This window comes from Balaenoptera ricei, chromosome X (genome assembly GCF_028023285.1).
Source record: "Balaenoptera ricei isolate mBalRic1 chromosome X, mBalRic1.hap2, whole genome shotgun sequence".
Classification (NCBI taxonomy): Eukaryota; Metazoa; Chordata; class Mammalia; order Artiodactyla; family Balaenopteridae; genus Balaenoptera; species Balaenoptera ricei.
Genome location: NC_082660.1, coordinates 20,884,715 through 20,901,336, shown reverse-complemented (window position 1 = coordinate 20,901,336; position 16,622 = coordinate 20,884,715). Strand labels below are relative to the sequence as shown.

The window sequence follows — 16,622 nt, the reverse complement described above, 5'->3', positions numbered from 1 at the left end:
AATGAACCAATTGACTACTGTAAATTAGGTTAATCATCTTGCAATTAATTCAGTTCTCTGCCTCCTCTAGCGTGTCTTTTCTGGCCATGGGTTTTCTCAGCATGTGCATCTCTGTCGAGCTGCTGTAGGGGACGGCAGCAGTTGGACTCCTTAGAATCAGCCAGCGTGCTCGTTGGTGTGCTCGGAAGGCTCCAAAGATGGTGGGCACCGAGAACGTTTTCCAAAGGCCTCATCCTGTGGAAAGCCAGGCGATTAGGGAGCTCAAGTGCAGGGGGTGCTGAGCCATGGTAAGCGCTGTCGGGCCAACTAAAGCTCGCTGGAATACACGCACGGCCAGGGACAGAGCCTCAGCCAGTGCACGTGTGGCCAGACTGCCTTGGGGGTCCTCCCGGGGAAGAGTAAGGCGTGGGCCACACTCTCCACTGTTGGCATTGTGGGCTGTAGTAGCTGACGAAAACCTCACATGGGATCGCCCAGTTCACTCGGATGGAGTACAGTTTCACTTCTCCACACGCCCAGATATATTACGGAGCACACTCTCTCCATCACCAAGAGTGAGTGGCCGCATTCTTCCATGGCTCTTCAGCCGCAGGTGTAGCCGGTGCTGCCGGGGCCCTGCCCATCTCCGCGGGGTACTTGCCATCCTGTACACGAGGACTGAGTGTTACTGTGAGCACTCCTGACGCTCTCTCTGAGGGCATCCAGGCCACAGGAGCGTGAGTGGCTCTCACATGTGGCAACCCAGAGTGACGGGGAATAATGCCCTCAGGACTGTCGTCAGTCAGGTGAGAGAGAGGAGTGGATGGAGAAACAGCCCAGCTTCCTTGCCTCTAGGGTGGAACCACCTGAGCTTGTCCTGTACTGTCTCCCAAGGGCCCAGCAGGGACCAGTTGTCCACAGCCGGCTTCTGCTCATGACTGGGCCTTTGATCACCTTCTTGCCCATCCCTGACCGAGCTGCCCTTGCCCTGACCAGTGTTTCTCGGGATGAGCTCCCAAATAAAGTCCTTGCACTCGGATCCTCTCGTCAGGGTTTGCTTCTGGGGAACCCAACCAAAGGCACAGTCAAGACGACAAGTGAACATCTAGTCCGTCCCATGACAGAGTGGGCAGATACACCTCTCTACTGAGAGAGGGGTACCCGGGGACGCCAGCTTAGGGGCTGCATTTGGATCAAGCTCATGGTTTACAGAGCAGGGTAGTGGAGGGGTTCCGAACCAGGGGGATGATTTTGCCCCCGCAAGGCCTGTTGGGCAATATCTAGAGCCATTCTGGGTTATCACAACGGGGGACGAGTGCTGCTGGCGTCTAGCGGGTAAGGCCAGGGATGCTGCTAAACATCCTACCGTGCACAGGAAAATGCCCCCTAACAAGTGCCACTAGTGCCAAGGCTCAGGCACCCTGGCGCTCTACAGCACAACACTCAGAAGACCCGGCTCGGGACACTTTTCTCACCTCTAGAAAGGGGATGAAATATTTCTTCACACGAGTCTTGAAGTAAAGTAACTAGAGCAGGGGCTCAATCGTTCCTTCATTCTTGTGCCAACTTTGTGCCAAGTAATGTGCCAAGTTGGTGAGCAGACAAAGATGGGAAAGGCATCGTGTCTGCCCTCAGAGAATCCAGAGGCTGGGTGTGGAGAACGGTGCAAACACTCGATTCCCTTCCGACGCGAAGCCTGGCTCTGATACGGCGTGTGGTACGTGTGCTTTGGCAGAACAGCAGAGACAAGGAGGCGAGCTCCTTGGAAGTCAGGAAGGGATGTTTGAGGTGATGGGTGGAGATCGGCAGGTGGCTAAGCAGAGAGGGCACAGAGCCCTGAAGGGGTGGGCCTGTCGGTGCCCCGTGACTACGCTCAGAGCACAGAAAGCAACGGAGAGAGAGGAGAGGAAAGAGGTGGGGAGGAGACAGGCGCCGGCTGGTGAGGGGCCTTGTCTGCAGGGCTGGGACAAGGTGAGCCAGCCAGGCATCCAGGGCACCGGCCCTGTTGGGACCTGCACAAGCCGAGGGTGGCTGTCTCCTTCCACCCTACGCCCTAGGCTCCTGGTTGCCTCACCCTAGTCCCAGCCCTCCTCCCCTGTCATGCTGAGAAGCTACGGGGCCTGGTCTGCAGGCTGGGAGCAGCCCCCAGAAATCTTGCACTTCTTCACTTTTTAGAAGGATAACCTGACTCAAACACAGGTCCACTGTGCCACTTCCCCTCCAACAGAGTCTACTTCAGATCCCCAAGAAAGCAGAGCTTTCCCTTTCTAATTAGCCTCTCCACCTAAACGGAATACTGTCCCAGACCGGTACTTTTTCAGACCCAACACACAGCAAATTCCTGAGGACAGGAGGTGAACGGGATCATGGTTGGTGAGAAGCCTGCAAGAGTCTGGCAGGCAGCTAAGTTCACCTGTTCAGGCTGGAAGAACAGGCAGTGCTTTGGGTGAGGGTCAGAGCTCCCGCTCACCTCATTCAGTTGGGCTGGATTACAGTTGGCTATTTGGATGACTGGATAGCAAACTATGGTTTAACTATCCAGTCTTACACTTAGCCTAAAGGTGGGCATGTGGAGGGGAAAAGAGAGAGACAGGGAAGGATGCTTAAAAGAGCTAAGAAACTAAACCGACTTCAAGCCCCCCCTGAGGCATCCACAAGTATTCACATTGGCCTTTCACATCCGCGGGTTCCGCATTTGCGGTTTCAACCCACCACGGATCAAATATAATCAGATCTGCAGAGGGAGAACCAGGGATGGGGATACGGAGGGCCTACTGTAAGGACTTGAGCATCTGAGGATTTTAGCATCCTTGAGGCGGGGCGGAGCGGGGCGGGTGGGTGTCCTGGAACCAATCACCCGCTGATACCGAGGGATGACTGTATACATTTGCCCCAAGGCAACTGATATGCCAGGAGAAAATTATTCTTGTCCATTCCTGAACGAGGGACATGTTTAAGGAACTCTTAGTCAAGGAGTTTTTAATCCTATTTCAGTAGACTGTATCTACTGTAATATGTAATTATCATAATTGCTATTGGTTAGAAAAACACATTTATTTTATGGTAGTCTGTAATTCAGGAATTTCACCAGTTTATCTTGGATTCTTCTCATTTGTGACTTCACTATGAATATTGTATTATCATTACGTCTACACCTAAACATCAAGAGATTCTTTAAAAAAAAAGAAAAAAAACCTGTCCAAAAAGGCTGGCAGATTGCAAGGCAACAATATTAATGGAAAACAATGGCCCATAAATTACCTACCACTCAATCATACCACTCCAAACCACCACTAGGACTGTAGCTGTGGTCTACAGTTAGAGTAACCATTTAAACTGTACTGCCGTCACCTGGAACAACAGTTCTCAACCCTATCAGATGCAAACCACCTTTTAAAACAAACAATTTAATCCTGAATGTAATTCTTAGACGATATAACATACCTCCCACATACTTTGAAAAAGACTATAAAGCCCTTTCTGAAATACCTAGAGAAATAAAAGGTAAGTACTTCTGTAAAAGAATGTCATGTTACGTGCACATCTCTCTGAAAACCATTAGGCAGGAGATCACTGGAAGAATCAATGAAGAATTCTGATGCTTGCACCACATACAGCGAGCCTCCATGTAGGCAAGAGCTATGTATGGGGACTCTTTGGGTGTGTTAAATTGGCGATGGACACCAGGAGCAGTCCTGCCACCGGGAACAAACAAGACATTCCAAAAACAGTGAATAATGCTTGGTGAAGTGATCGCCAAGAAATGACCACCTTTCATGACCTTCCCGGCAACTGCAGTACCACGAAAATTGGTGTGTATTAAAGCCGCACCAAAAAATGATCGATTTTTTGGTTGCCTGCTTGTGCTTTTCAAGGTTCCAAGAAAAGAAGGGGTGGCGAAGCCCAGCCCTTGGTGGAAGTGCGGGCCCGAGAACCAGAAGTGAGCGGGGCGGGCCTGCGCCCAACAGGCAATAGAAGGATGAGGCCTGAGCCTACGATCTGCGCAGGCGCACACGCGGATGCGCGCGCCTGCGGGGAGGACGTGCGGGGAGGACGTGCGGGGCGGGGTGGGGGGGCGGGGAACGCTTACATTCACATCCGGGCCATCTGCTGCAGCGCGAGGCGAGCGAGATCCAGCGCGGTGGCCGCTCGAACACTGTTAGGTCTTTCCCTAAACGCAGGTACTTTGCGGGCTGCTTCTTCGGGGGCGGGTGTCTTGGTGTCCTTTTTGAGGTGAGGCTGGTCGCGCCACTGTGGAGTGGCCGCGTTTGCAAGAATGCTCGTCGATACTGCAGACAGGGTTTTCACCCGGTTCATCCGCTCACTTAGGTTTTCTCTTCTCTTAGGGCCCCCATTTTGTTTTGTACCGCAATGCAGCAGGCTCTAGAAAGAGCTTTGGATCGTGCGGAGTATGTCATTGCAAGTGCCCAACAGAGACCTCCGGAAAGGAAATACCCATCTAATGGGGAGAAGTCTCTCTATGAAAAACTTTATGACATTTATGTTGAAGAATGTGAAAAGGAGCCTGAGGTTACGGAGGAATTAAGAAGCAATGTGAACCTGTTAGAGAAGCTTCTTAGGAGAGAGTCGTTGCCGTGTTTGGTGGTCAACCTGTACCCAGGAAAAGAGGGCTATTCGCTGATGCTCAAGGGGGAACATGGATCGTCTGCAGAGACCATTCGACTGCCCTATGAAGAAGGGCAATTGCTCGAATACTTGGATGCAGAAGAATTACCTCCTGTTTTGGTGGATTTCCTGGAAAAGTCTCAGGTTAACGTTTTTCGTCGTGGGTGTGTCATAGCAGAAATACGGGACTACAGGCAGTCCAGCGGCCGGGAACCTCCCCATTACCAAAGCAGGCATATTCTCCTACGTCCCACGATGCAGACTTTAGCCTGCGATGTAGAGGCCATAGCCAGCGATAATCAGAATTGGACCCAGGAGGACAAACTTTTGCTTGAGAGCCAACTGATCTTAGCTACAGCTGAACCACTGTGTCTAGACCCTTCTATATCAGTGGTCTGCACTGAAAACAGACTGCTCTATAACAAACAAAAGCTGAACACTCTTCCCATGAAAAGGAACTTCAAGAGGCATTCTATGGCCTCTCTGAATCGGCAGCAGGAGCTGTCTCGTCCACCTCCTCCTGAGCTAAGAGCCCTGACTTCCTGCAAAAGAATAAGAGAAAGTAAAACAGGTGGGAATCCCGGCCTCAAAACTTTTAAAGCAGGAAGTTGTGTAGATACGTGGAAACAGAGACCCTGTGACTTGGCCGTACCTTCTCAAGTGGACGTGGAGAAATATGCTAAAGGGAAAAAGTCTGTCGGATACGATGATTCACAACCAACAGTCTGGCCCGTGCATGAGGTACAAGGTGGTCTTGCATTTGGATGTGAGGCTGGCTACCAGTCCCAGGCAACAAGGCTGACCGTCAGGCAGCTGACTGATAATTCACTTGCCTCTGGAAAAGGGTCCGGTAAAGAAGCCACGTGGGAGAGACAGCTGTCTCCCCCCCGCCCCTCCGCAGATGGCCATCCCTGCAGTTTCCTGCCCAGGCCAAAGACTGATGCTGGGAGAGTGGTCAGTCGGCCCGAGGAGTCGGTCCAGAAGAGCACCCAGTGTCCAGTGCAGATGTCACACAGCTCCAGTGGCTCCGCCGGTCTCGGGCAACCTTCTCCAGGGAAAGAACCAGAACAGCCTAAGACTGGGTGGGTTCAGTCTTCAGTGCCCGGCAGAGGAGCCAAACATCCAGCTCCACCCATGAGACTTCCTGGGCGCTCGCGAAGGAGCTCCTGGGGTGACAGCCTCACTTCACAGCAGGCAGGGAGCTCTCAGCCATGTCCATCTCCTGGCCCTGCTCCTAAGCCACCAGGTCTTTCCCAGAAATCCTCTGTGGAGCTGAGCCCGTTTAGCACGCTTCCTGCCACCGCCCTGTCCACTGCGGGCTCATCACGGACGACCCCGGATGCCCGGGTCACGGTCATGTCCGTTGGCGTGGAGGTAACCAGAGTAGTGGGCCCCAGTCGCAGAGGCCAGGCCTCGGGGAGAGGCTGTGCCACCAGGGCCCCAGCTCCCGGGGGGATGCAGCCGGGCCACCTGCCCGCAGGAGCTCCGCCGCCGCCGCCTCCTCCTCCTCCGCCTCCTCCTCCGCCTCCTCCTTCTCCGCCTCCTCCTCCTCCTCCGGTAGAGGTTCAGCTGTTTTTGAAAGACGCTTCGGGTCTCGGGCCCTTTGCTGTGGTGCAGCTGCCCCACGGTTTTCTCCTGGGGAGAAGCCAGCAGCGGGCCCCGCAGCCGCGCCTCTCCCAGCTGCTTCCCAAGCGGCCCCCGCAGTGGCCCTGTGCCCCGCCTCCTCGGCTGCCGGCATCCCAAGGTCTGGGGGCACGGGGTCCGGGAGTACGGGGTCCAGGGGTACAGGGTCCGGGGGCACGGGGTCCGGGGGTACGGGGTCCAGGGACACAGGGTCCGGGGGTCCGGGGTCCGGGGGTACAGGGTCCGGGGGCACAGGGTGCAGGGGTACAGGGTCTGGGGGTACAGGGTCCGGGGGTACGGGGTCCAGGGACACAGGGTCCGGGGGTACGGGGTCCGGGGTTACGGGGTCCAGGGACACAGGGTCCGGGGGTACGGGGTCCGGGGGCACGGGGTCCAGGGGCACAGGGTCCGGGGGCACAGGGTCCGGGGGTACAGGGTGCAGGGGTACAGAGTCCGGGGGCACAGGGTGCAGGGGTACAGGGTCTGGGGGTACAGGGTCCGGGGGTATGGGGTCCGGGTGTACAGGGTCCAGGGACACACGGTCCGGGGGTACGGGGTCCGGGGGCACGGGATCCAGGGGTGCGGGGTCCGGGGGCACGGGGTCCGGGGGTACAGGGTGCAGGGGTACAGGGTCCGGGGACACAGGGTGCAGGGGTACAGGGTCCGGGGGCACAGGGTGCAGGGGTACAGGGTCTGGGGGTACAGGGTCCGGGGGTATGGGGTCCGGGTGTACAGGGTCCAGGGACACACGGTCCGGGGGTACGGGGTCCGGGGGCACGGGGTCCAGGGGTACGGGGTCCGGGGGCACAGGGTCCGGGGTTACAGGGTGCAGGGGTACAGGGTCCGGGGACACAGGGTGCAGGGGTACAGGGTCCGGGGACACAGGGTGCAGGGGTACAGTGTCTGGGGGTACAGGGTCCGGGGGTACGGGGTCCGGGGGTACAGGGTCCGGGGACACACGGTCCGGGGACACACGGTCCGGGGGCACGGGGTCCAGGGGTACAGGGTCCGGGGGCACAGGGTCCGGGGGTACAGGGTGCAGGGGTACAGGGTCCAGGGGCACAGGGTGCAGGGGTACAGTGTCCGGGGGTACAGGGTCCGGGGGTACGGGGTCCGGGGGTACAGGGTCCGGGGACACACGGTCCGGGGGTACGGGGTCCGGGGGTACGGGGTCCGGGGACATGGGGTCCGGGGGTACGGGGTCCAGGGACACGGGGTCCAGGGGTACAGGGTCCGGGGGCACAGGGTCCGGGGGTACAGGGTGCAGGGGTACAGGGTCTGGGGGTACAGGGTCCGGGGGTACGGGGTCCGGGGGTACAGGGTCCAGGGACACACGGTCCGGTGGTACGGGGTCCAGGCGTATGGGGTCCGGGGGCACAGGGTCCAGGGGTCCAGGGTCCGGGGTCACAGGGTCCAGGGGTACAGGGTCTGGGGGTACAGGGTCCGGGGGCACAGGGTGCAGGGATACGGGGTCCGGGGGTACAGGGTGTGGGGTTACGGGGTCCGGGGGCACAGGCTTCAGGTTCAGAGGGCGCCGCCGTTTCCAACTGGGTCGTGCGTGCCCAGCAAGCCTTGCTCGTTCACCTCAGTGCAGTGGGCGGATTCCTGCCGCCCCAGGTGCCCTTGTTGTCCCCGCCGGCCTCTGGCTGGAGCCGCCCCGGGCTGAGCCCCCTGCAGCAGAGGGGCCGGGCCTCCGCGGCCCCGCCGCCGCAGGTGCACTCCACCGTGCACGGCGCCGACTTGCCGCCCCCTCGGGGCCCGCAGCCCAGCAGCCAGGCCGCGGGGACCGCGGATAGAGGCCCGCCAGCCGCTCCCAAGCCCTGAGGCCTGGCTGATTTCCTCTCGTTTTGAAAACACAAGAGCAGCGACCGAATGCATTGCGAGTTTCACCCGCATTTGGGGGTTTTTTAATGTGTCGCTCTTTTACGTTGTTAGACGTACAGACTTTCTGCAGAGGCACAAGCCCGTGATTTTTACATAGAGATGGGGAAGTGCTTTACTAAACTGGCATGGTTTCGCCGAAGCCATCGCTTGGGCGGTGGCTGTTGACAGTTGTTTTTATTGCGATGTTCTCAAGTGTATCCAGACCCAAACTAGGGTCAGTTTAAACTCCTGAAGCCTGTAATTTCTCTCAAGCAATAAAACTGCAACACCAGTAAAGTCAAAATTAGTATTATTCTAACAAGATGTGACTAACACATAACTGTCGCAGCTTCACCCTTTTACGTGTACAGCTCAGTAGTGTTAAGTGGACTTTTGTCGTTGCTGTACAACAGATCTCTAGGGTTGTTTTCTTCTTGCAGAAGTGAAGCTGTATCCCCGTGAGCACCAGCTCCCTGTTTCCCTCGCCCCCAGCCCTGGCCCCCACCCCTCTATTTTCTGTGTCTCTGAGCGTGACTGCTTTAGATACTTCGTAGAGGTGGGATCGCACAGGATTTGTCTTTCGTGACGGGCTCATTTCACTTAACGTCCTGTCCTCGAGGTCCATCCATGTTAGCGTGCCACAGGAAGGTTGTAGCTGTTGACAAGTGCTTTCAGTGTACATGAGATATACTGAAGCGGCCTATGAAGTATCAGAAACGTCCTTCGGAAGAGAGTGCACTTTCCTATTTGTTTATTTAGTTTAAAAGCTTTTTGCACCAGTGTATGAAATGCAATTTTTATACATTTGGTTTGGGAAAAAAACAAAAACAAGCTAACGCTACCAAAAATTGATGCTTGTCATCTTGATATTGAGGCCATGGGATACCTCCAAGTGCGCAGCATGCTTTAGGGGCACTTGCTTGCGTGGATGTCCCCAGCCCTTTAAAAGGTGCCCCTCCCCTCCCCCCACCCCCAGCCCAGCTCTTCTCCTCTAGGCTGCAGTCACTGGCCTTGAAAGGGCACTTCTGGGATGTTGTCTTCTCTCTTTATAAAACCATTTACATTTTTGAGGACCCAGGGTTATTTGCAGAAGGTAAATATCTAAACATCTGGAAATGAGTTTGTTTTTCAAGTGTTTTCAACTTTGGTACGTTCTGAAGTGGAGTCCCTCTCCCCCGCGTTCCTTCTTTTCCCTTCCCTTGCTGAGTGATCACCAACTGGTCAGCTGTCCCTGCTTCCTCATCTCTTTTTACCTTCTTTCTTGTTTCAGTGGGGCTCAGAAGACCCCTGAAGTTTTCTGTTTTCTTTTTCCGTTTCTTATTGTGGTATAATTTACATAAGAATCAACCATTTTAAAGTGTACAATTCATTGGCATTTACTGCATTTAGAATGTTGTGGGACCACAGCCTCTGTCTGCTTCCAAAACATTTTCATCGCCCAAGAGAAATCTCTGTACCCATTCAGCACTCACTTCCCAGCTTCCTCTCCCCCAGCCCAGGAAACCACCAATTTGCGTTCTGTCTCTACGGACTCCCCCATCTCGATTTTTCCTAAAAATGGAATCAGAGACTATGTGACCTCTTCTGTCTGGCCCCTTTCACTTGGCATAATGTTTTCGAGGTTCATCCACATCGTAACACGTATTGGTACTTCATTCCTTTTTAGGGCTGAATAACATTCCCTGGTTTGTGTACGCCACATTTTGTTTATCCATCATCTGTTGATGTACATTTGAGTTGGTCCCACCTTTTGCCATTGTGTATAGTGTGGCTATGAACAGTTGTGTACAAGTATCTGAAGGCCTCTCGTATTTTGTTCTTACAACTTTGAAGGACAACCTGTGTATATAAAAGTATTTTTTCCAAGTACACATGTACGTTTCCCTGCCTTTTGCCCCAACCAAAAAAAGGAAGTTTGGCAGTTCCAAAAGAGATGAGTGAAGAGGCAGGTAACCGGTGATTCTTAGTGCATTAACCCGGCTGTACTAACGTGCTACCGATCCTGTTAAGGGAAGATTTGGTCAGCTTGAAGCCAACATCGCAGATATGCCAGCGGAGTGACACTGAGCCCAGTAGAGCTTTACGTAGCCCACCCTGGACATCTTTAGGAAGGGTGCCTGCACTTTGAAGAAGCGACCAATTGCAAAGAAGAGCTTATACTCAGCCTTGGGAGCCAACCAGACAAGTGAACTCTGAATCTCACTAGGTTTTGTGTACCTTCTCCCTTTTTGTGCTCACTCTCATCCTTTCAAGTACGACTGCACGGAGAGACCAGCTGACGTTGTGCTCCCTTCCCAGGCAAGCAAATAAATGCAGCTTTGTTTCAGATTACCATTTGTCGGTCTTCATTTCCTCCTAATAATCCTCACCAAGGTTTGTAATTGAAGCAACTGCCTCACTGATGAAGAAGAAAGAGTATACCCCTGGAAATACAATCCCAGAGTCTGTATTCATTCAAACACCTGTAAAGGGAGGACTTCCCTCGTGCCTTGTACTGTGTGAGGCCTTAGGTGGGATGCGGAGAATACAGATACCAAAGAAAAGTAAAATACCTCTTCACAACCTAGATTTCATTCAAAATTCACGTAATTTTATCCTTCAGCAATTTAAGGTAAATTCCCTGTAGGATAAAGTCTCAGTAGAATAATGAATGTTACATATCTGAAGATGAGTACACAACAGAATGGGAAATAGCAGAAGACTCAAGATTTTAGTGGCTTACCACCCTGCCACAAGTCAGAGGTCAGGACACAGACCAAGGAGATGGTGGAAATAGGACTCCAGAGAGAAAATATTGCCCAGCTCATGAAGTCCAGGTATGTGTATCTGCACAGAGAATTTGTACTTGTTTATAAATGATAAGTTAAAAAATCTATCATTCCATTCTAGATTGCTATTTTGAGAAAATCTTGGGGAAAATACCCCTAAGAAACTTTTGTTTATTTCTTTAAAGTGACAGAAACATGTTAGGTTCCTTGCTAGACAGACCATCTCCAACATCCTGTTCTTACTTCTGCCACCTCTCAACAGATACCGATATTGTCTTTGGTTTTTCTTGTGTGTTGCTTCCTGTAATAGCACCACGACCACCTGTTCCTTAGAGAAAACTGAGTTCATTCTTTCTGGCAAGGGAGAGGACAACCTTGACAGAGTCTTAGTAGTGTTTTAGATAGTTAAATGTCTTTTTCCATAAAGTCTAATAAAATAACCCTTCATCTCAAGTACTTCAGTATTTGACCTGCAGGGAAAATGTAAAACTTAGCTGCTTTAATTGCATTTTGAAAAACACTTAGGCTCTAAAATACAGGATTTTTCCATCTGTTCTCACTTCCTGCTGGGCATTATTCTGTTTTTGCATGTTTTAATTCACTCAGTCCTTGCAAGGACCATGGAAGGAAGGTACAGTTATAGATGAGGAAACAAGGCATTGGGCACTTAAATAATTTGCTCAAGGTCACCCAGCTATGAACTATCAGAGCCCAGATTCGGATCCAAGCCTCCTGGGGTCAGAGACTATGTCCTTTACCACACTACCCTCTCCACTGCCTCACTGAGGGCAAGACATAGACCTGTCCCCAGTGGACTCATCATATGATTGGAAAGACCTCAAGATGTATGGATGAAATGACAGATTACAATCTGTCACTTAGCCACATCTTGGTGTTTGAGAGGAGCTAATAACTGACATCTTTGCCACAGTTTGGAACCATTTGACAGAGATTCAGGACTCAGACAGCTGAACGTCAATATATTCTCTTTATACGTTCTGCTCATATATTCAAGGACACAATTTAGATCTGGACCAAGCAGGTTTTCTAATAGCTGCACCCTGTATTAGGGAGATTCTTCCACTCGCTCACAGGCAGGGCTAGAGAACTACAGAGCCCTCTCTGTGGGTCTGGCTCTCTTACAGGGGGAATTGAGTGGGCAGAGCAAGGCCAATTTTACTTTACTGAAGAGCTTCTTAATCCTTGGATGATGGGCCTATGGCATTTGGTGAAGGCTATGGATCCTTTCTCAGAATGACATTTTTATGTGCATAAAGTAAAATATATGGCATTACAAAGGAAGCCCATTACACTAAAATACAACCCTGAAGGTATAAACTTATGATAAATAATAAATATGCTTCTTTGTTAATGCATTAAATAATAAGATGTAGCAGAGGAACTAATAATTACTATAATTTCAAAGCAGTGCTGAGCATGAATGATATTTTGAGGTACCTGCAATAAGTGGGATATGTGAAAACATCTGTGATTTCTATTCAATACAAATTCATAGACATTGTTAATACTACTGTGGTTTGTTATCTATATTCATTTGTAGGAAATAATATATTTCACTTAGAGATCAGAGAATGTAAGCATATAAAGCATTTTCTTTTCTCATTAAGTTCATGGATCCCCTAAAAGTGTCCATGAGCCCCAGGTTAAGAATACTTGCTCTAATTGAAGGTCGTCCTCCCCCAGAAAAAGAAGTAGGTAATAAGCATCATCTCCAGCAGTATATGCTATATGAATAAGCCTGCCGGTGATCAAGTTTGCTCCCACTGTACATAGTGACCAGATTATTGAATGGTTATCACAGCAGCTTGGAAAGGAGTTGCTTACAAGGTGTACATTATTCATTTAATCCTCAAAATGACCCTATTGGTAGTTAATGTTGTTAACTCCATTTTCAAGTGAGGAAATTGAGGTTAATGTAATTTGTCAAAGTTCGCACATCTGAGGAGGGGTAAGCATTTGAATCTAGGTAGTCTGGCTCCAGAACCCACAGTCTTAACCACTAAACTGAACCTGCTCAGTAAGTTTAGAGGGCTACTCTAAGAATACCTGGGGCTAAGTATAACTGTCATTTATAAAGTTATTTTCCTAGAAAAAAATTTAAATAAATCATTGGAAGACAACCCTTCTGTAGACTAGGGCTTCTTCCATATAGAGATCAGGAATTACTGAACACCCTGTAGTTGCCAGTTATCCACTGTATCGAATAAGCATTATCCCAAAGTGACCTTATTTTGGCTGCCTGGACCACAAATCGGCTGGGGCTGGAGCAGAGTGGAGAGCGGGGCTTCCACTGAATTCAGCTTCCTGACGGGAGGGCACGTCACTTCTAATGAGCTCTGTCGAGAACTCTGAAGGGTCTGAGACTCTATGCTGCTTGAAAACTAACAAGTTAGCCTTAATTTCATGGATGCTGGCAGAAGACAAGAATACTGGGTCAGAGACAAAGGACTTTATTACCCATAGCACAACAGGCAGCATGCATTTCATGTGTGCATTGGTTCCCTTGCCCACCCAAGTCCCATGGGGACAACAGAGAGGTGGGCCCGAGTGAATACTGCACATGCAGTAGATGTCTGTCACAAGGGAAGAACCCAAGCTTAGGAAATAACAATATGTGTAAAGGGGCTGCAAACAAACCTGCCTAATTTTTGCTCTAGAGAAAGACATTATCTTTATTATGACAGTCAAGAAACAAATTTGTCTTTGGCTCCATTAGGGAGATACTATCTCTATTTCCTCTGGCTGTTTACCATACAAACTTCCTGGAAAGTTAGTCCAGAATAAAGGCTATCAGTGTCTCTGCTCACAAGACATGCAGAAACAAGGGAAACATGGAGAACTGTCCCCCACCAGACTTCAGGTGCTGGCAACTGGAATTCCCAGACAACTCCTTTAAGTGGCTAGTGTCCAACTCCAGATGGCAACACTCAAGCAGTTTGTGTGTCCCTTCATTGATAAAGTTGTTTTCTCATGCTCATTCTATAAAAGGAGAACAGTAAGGGTGCAGGTCCCTCTACCAGAATGCGAACCCACGCTATGTATCCAGGGGGGTGTGGTGGCACTGGCCTCTTCTCAAATGAATGATGGAAGGAAGGGGACCTGTGCCTTCTCTTGCTACCCTGCCCTTTTAAGTTTTCCTTTCCCCCAATAAAGGTGATGACTCAATTCATTCCAGGCCCTGGTGCATAACATGTGATACCCAAATGGTCTCAGTACAGTAGATAAAGAAAAGTAACAGACAACTAAGAGTTCCCAGCAGCCAGAAGGAGGAACATAAAACAGAACAGGCACCCAGCAAAACAGAATTGCTAGAGGAGGACAGATGACAACTTTTAAAAAATCACAGGGCTTCCCTGGTGGCGCAGTGGTTAAGAATCTGCCTGCCATTGCAGGGGACACGGGTTCGAGCCCTGGTCTGGGAAGATCCCACATGCCGCAGAGCGACTAAGCCCGTGCGCCACAACTACTGAGCCTGCACTCTAGAGCCCGCGAGTCACCACTACTGAGCCCACGTGCCACAACTACTGAAGCCCACACGCCTAGAGCCTGTGCTCTGCAACAAGAGAAGCCACCGCAATGAAAGCCCTCGCACCACAATGAAGAGTAGCCCCCACTCGCAGCAACTAGAGAAAGCTCGTGCGCAGCAACGAAGACCCAACACAGCCAAAAATAAATACATAAAATAAATTTATAAAAAAGAAAAAAGAAGAAGGGGATCCCCCAGGGATCCTTTAAAAAAACATCACAAACTTTCTGTAAATGGATGCTATGGCTTTAAACTTAAAAATACATTAGTTGGGGACTTCCCTGGTGGTCCAGTGGTAAAGAACCTGCCGTCCAATGCAGGGGACGTGGGTTTGATCCCTGGTCGGGGAACTAAGATCCCACATGCCGCGGGGCAACTAAGCCTGCGTGCCACAACTACTGAGCTCACGTGTCTCAACTAGAGAGGCCATGTACCACAACTAGAGAGAAGCCCATGTGCCACAATGAAGAGCCTACACCACAACAAAAGATCCCACATGCCTCAACTAAGATCTGACACAGCCAAAAAAATAAAATAAATAAATAATACATTAGTTGAAAATACCGTATATTAACACATATATGTGGAATCTAGAAAAATGGTACAGATGAACCTGTTTGCAAGGCAGAAATAGAGACACAGACATAGAGAACAAATGTATGGACACCAAGGGGGGAAAGGAGGGGTGGGATGAATTGCGAGGTTGGGACTGACATATATACACTAATATGTAACAAATAGGCAACTAATGAGAACCTGCTGTATAGCACAGGGGGCTCAGTGCTCTGTGATGACCTAAATGGAAAGGAAATCCAAAAAAGAGGGGATATATGCGTACATAGAGCTGAATCACTTTGCTGTACAGCAGAAACTAACACAACATTGTAAAACAACTATACCCCAATTAAAAAAAAAAAAAACATTAGTTGAATTTAGGGAGAGGATAGCTACTGTTGTGGCCGGAGTTAGTAACCTGGGTGAAGGGGAAGAAAAATCTCAAGGCATGATGTCTCAAAAATATAAAAAGATGGAACTTATAGAAAAAAAAGAGACTTGGAGGATAGATCTAGGAGACATAACAAGCAAAAATAGGAGAACAAGGAACCGATGGAGGTAAAGTATGATTAAGCAAGTAATAAATGCAATTTTCCCTGAACAAAACAAAGGCCCAAGTTTACAGACTCAAAAAGTACACCAACTTCCCAGTAGGTGCCATGAGAGTCATAGTAGATAATCTACCCATTATAGTAGATTAAATTATTGTTCAACAAGTATTGATTCCCTCCCCTTTAACATGGAGCAAATTGCACTTCCCTTTTTTCTTTAATAAATTTATTTAATTAATTAATTTATTTTTGGCTGCATTGGGTCTTCGTTGCTGCGTGCAGGCTTTCTGTAGTTGCAGTGAGCAGGGGCCATTCTTCGTTGCAGTGCATGGGCTTCTCATTGCAGTGGCTTCTCTTGTTGCAGAGCACAGGCTCTAGGTGCGTGGGCTTCAGTAGTTGTGGCACGTGGGCTCAGTAGTTGTGGCTCGTGGGCTCAGTAGTTGTGGCTCATGGGCTCAGTAGTTGTGGCTCATGGACTCTAGAGCGCAGGCTCAATAGCTGTGGCGCACGGGCTTAGTTGCTCCGCAGCATGTGGGATCTTCCCGGACCAGGGCTCGAACCCATATCCCCTGCACTGGCAGGCAGATTGTTAACCACTGCACCACCAGGGAAGCCCCATACTTCCCTAACTCTTGACTTTGAGTTTTATCACGTGACTCACTTTGGCCAATGGACTATTAATGGATATGATACAAGAAGAAACTTGAAATATACCTGCATAGTGGGTTCACCATCCTGTGCTTCTGCTTTCTGCCCTGAGAAGAGCATGCTTTGGGAGGCTCTTGATCCAAGGAGGATGAGAAATACATCAAGAAGACCTGGACCCAACTTGGACCTTAGAGTCAAGCCCAGCATAGATTTGTAGATGTGTGAGTGACCAATAAATGCTTATTGTTTAATGCCAATGAACTTTTTGTGGTAGTTTGTTACATAGCCTTACTGTGGCAATAGCTGATAGGCCTAATTTTACTTAGGCATATCCTGGTAAAATTATAAATCTCAATAATTAAAAATAAATCTTAAGTTTCTAGTCAGAATAAGTTGTCTACAAATAAAAAGTAAGATAAGTATTAGGCTTTTCTTATATAACACTGGAAGTCCTGGAAGCTA

At 50.1% G+C, this 16,622-nt stretch overlaps 2 protein-coding genes across 2 annotated transcripts; one reads left to right on the top strand and one right to left on the bottom strand.

Moving 5' to 3' along the window:
• Positions 1-4,350: 4,350 nt before the first annotated feature.
• LOC132357905 (transcription factor SPT20 homolog) lies at positions 4,351-5,979 on the top strand (the record flags this gene model as incomplete). The annotated part of the gene is made up of 1 exon (XM_059911728.1): positions 4,351-5,979. A coding segment is annotated over exon 1 (1,629 nt), but the record flags the coding sequence as incomplete, so codon positions are not given.
• A 191-nt stretch (positions 5,980-6,170) lies between these two features.
• Positions 6,171-8,106, bottom strand: LOC132357904 (uncharacterized). Its single transcript, XM_059911727.1, has 3 exons — positions 7,800-8,106; positions 6,264-7,656; positions 6,171-6,174 (listed from the first exon to the last, which is right to left on the bottom strand). Exons 1-3 carry the CDS (start codon positions 8,104-8,106, stop codon positions 6,171-6,173), a joined length of 1,704 nt encoding a protein of 567 aa, XP_059767710.1.
• Between the last annotated feature and the right edge of the window lie 8,516 nt (positions 8,107-16,622).